The sequence below is a fragment of the Propithecus coquereli genome, unplaced genomic scaffold (assembly GCF_000956105.1).
Source record: "Propithecus coquereli isolate 6110/MARCELLA unplaced genomic scaffold, Pcoq_1.0 Scaffold257, whole genome shotgun sequence".
NCBI classification, from domain to species: domain Eukaryota; kingdom Metazoa; phylum Chordata; class Mammalia; order Primates; family Indriidae; genus Propithecus; species Propithecus coquereli.
The window spans coordinates 2,160,747-2,163,437 of NW_012148141.1; the positions used below are offsets into that span (position 1 = coordinate 2,160,747).

Here is a 2,691-nt window from a genome sequence, read left to right on the forward strand (position 1 = left end):
AAAAATGCTTTTACATTTTAGTTTGGTTTTGAGTAGAAATAGATAAGAAATATACCCTGTTACTGTGTTATAAGACAATAGTGAAGGGTTCTTCAATGACCTTTAAAGTAAACCCAAAGTCTTTTTCTATTACCCTTTGGTACCACATTTCAATTAGGAAAAAGATTCATGAGTTATGTTTCCACAAGCTATCAAGAATATGTAACAATCACATACTGGGTTTTATATCTTATTTCTTTTAAACTAAAGCAAATAACTAGTTAAGTGGAATTTGTGCTTTTCATTTTGCATTATCTATTTAAAAGATCTAGGTATTGGAGCTGAAATGCTGAAGAGGCTTAGTCAGGTATGTATTATAATCAATATTGCTATTCGATATATTACCGTTTTCTTCATTGAATATGATTTAACAGGGCATAAATTATTAATCTCATTTGAATATACCCCAACATATACTTCAAATTTTTATTCAAATTAAACTAGATTTTCTAATCACATACTCATATAAATATGAGTTATATTTAATTAAAAATTGATTTATATATAATCCACAACCACACTATAACCCTTTTTTGCTATCAAGTAAGCATGACGGAGATTAGAAGGCAATTTTATTCATAAAATAGGTCCACAGTATGAATGTGAGAAGAGTATAAAAGCGAGATCCTTTTGTATTTTGGAAATATATAAGAATATGTGTTCTTTTAGGCAAACATTTTCTATAGAATAAAGATTTTGCCAATCAGTTTTGGGCTTTTAAAGACAGAGGTTTTAAAGCTCATAACAGTGGGACTTTTTTCTTTTTACAGCTATAGAGAAGTCCAAACTGTAACTACTGTATTATTATTTGGAAGTATTGAGCAAATATAGCGCCTTGCACATAGTAGACCTTCAATAAAATAAATGTGTTAATGAAGTCTATACTTTCAAATAAAAGTAATCTTTACTTGTTTGTTTTTAAACAGATAGCCATCAGAAGCCAATGTAACTGCATGCAATTTCTTGTCGTCATTTGGAATGAGGCTTCTGTTGAGTACTACACTCGTCGAGGGGCTTTAGACCTTTCCTCTGAAGAGGGCTGGCATCTGTTCAGGTTTAACAGAGAAGAACTCATGGACATGGCAAGGGAAGAATGAAAGAGGCCTCATAATAACTTGTCCCAACCTAGCCTCCAACATTTGAATGTCACCTAATAGCAGTTTGACTTTGAATGTTGTACAATAAAGCAAGTGATCATTATATTCTTGTTTGAGTAGATCTTTTACTCCGAAACAGATTTTGCAGATCCAGTCAGTTCTCCATTATCCAAACTAATATACTAATGGTTAGTAGCAGTGCTGATAATCCAAAAATCGATTATACTTGGCTTTGGGCTATTTTTATTTTTTTCACATTTTAACATATCTGAAATTGGGATAACTGTAATGATCAACTGGCAATATTTTTTTTCTTAAAGCTATGTGATGTGTCTTAGATTTGATGAAATATGGGTGTGTTTGGATATAAACAAATTTGAGGTAAAACAAATTCATTTCAAACACTAGAGCTAAATTCTGAAGAGCTTACTTGTAAAGAACTAACAAGTGAACTGCTTCCCCACCTTGAGTAGCTCCAGTACCACTGCTTCCTTGACATTGTCCCAGAACTATATTTGATCTCTGAACATCTATAGCTTTTTGGTTGTACTCATATTAGGGCAGATACCACATACAACACTGTATTTGTATATGTTTCTCTCCTTCCTAGTAGAGTATAAGCCCTTTGGTGGAATTATATTAATAACTATTTTTATATCCTGTGATGCAACCAGCAAGGTAGAACATGTGAGTTCCTACTATGTACTAGGCATTTCATGGGCATGGAAGCTACACAAAGATGATCCAGCCATACCCACAAGGAGCCTTGTCTGTGAGAAAATACTAAGTACAAAAAATTATGTGAGCTATCATATCTATAAATAACAAGTACAAGGGAATGTAGAAGAGCAAACATCTAAATTCTAACTTGGAGAATTGAGAAAGGTGACACTGGAATTGGATTTGATGGATGGGTAGGAAGTTAGAATGTGGAGCAGAATGAGACAGAAGAGCATTCTAAGAGGAGACACTAGCATAGGCAGAGAAAAAGGCAATAAAGAACAAAACACGTTCAAGAAACAAGTGGTATGTCATAAATGTGATATACATTGATAGTAGGGTAGACAGGGAGAGGGAAGATAGAATTAGTGAGTAAGCTGGGATCAGATATGAATGGCCTTGTATGTCAAACTAAGGAATTTTGATTTGATTCTGTAAGCAATGATGAGCCACTGAAGATTTCAGAAAGAATGCTATTCATAATAGTTGTCAGAAAAACAGCTTTGTCATAATAGTATGACAAATGGGTTAGAAGAATAGGGTAGCAGACACTGTATGTTAGTTTAAACTCAACATTCACTCCCAACCTCTTACTCCTTGCCTTCCTCAACCCAGGAAAAGAAAAACATGATTTCCCTACCTCCCCTGAGCTAAGTGTATGGCAATATGACAAGTTCTTGTCAAGATATACACAGAAGTCTTCTGAGGAGCTTTTAAGTTAGCATTTACTGGCCAGGCACGTTGGCTCACGCCTGTAATCCTAGCACTCTGGGAGGCTGAGGCAGGATTGTTTGAGCTCAGGAGTTTGAGACCAGCCTAAGCAAGAGCAAGACCC

General features: G+C 34.7%; 1 protein-coding gene across 1 annotated transcript in view; it reads left to right on the plus strand.

Annotated features, from left to right (window-relative positions):
• The window catches only part of SATL1 (spermidine/spermine N1-acetyl transferase-like 1), a 175,487-nt gene extending 174,351 nt beyond the window's left edge, over positions 1–1,136 (plus strand). Inside the window, exon 6 of the mRNA XM_012647134.1 lies at positions 966–1,136. Coding sequence (XP_012502588.1) covers positions 966–1,136 — 171 coding nt within the window. The remainder of the gene's footprint in view (positions 1–965) is intronic.
• Positions 1,137–2,691: the final 1,555 nt, after the last annotated feature.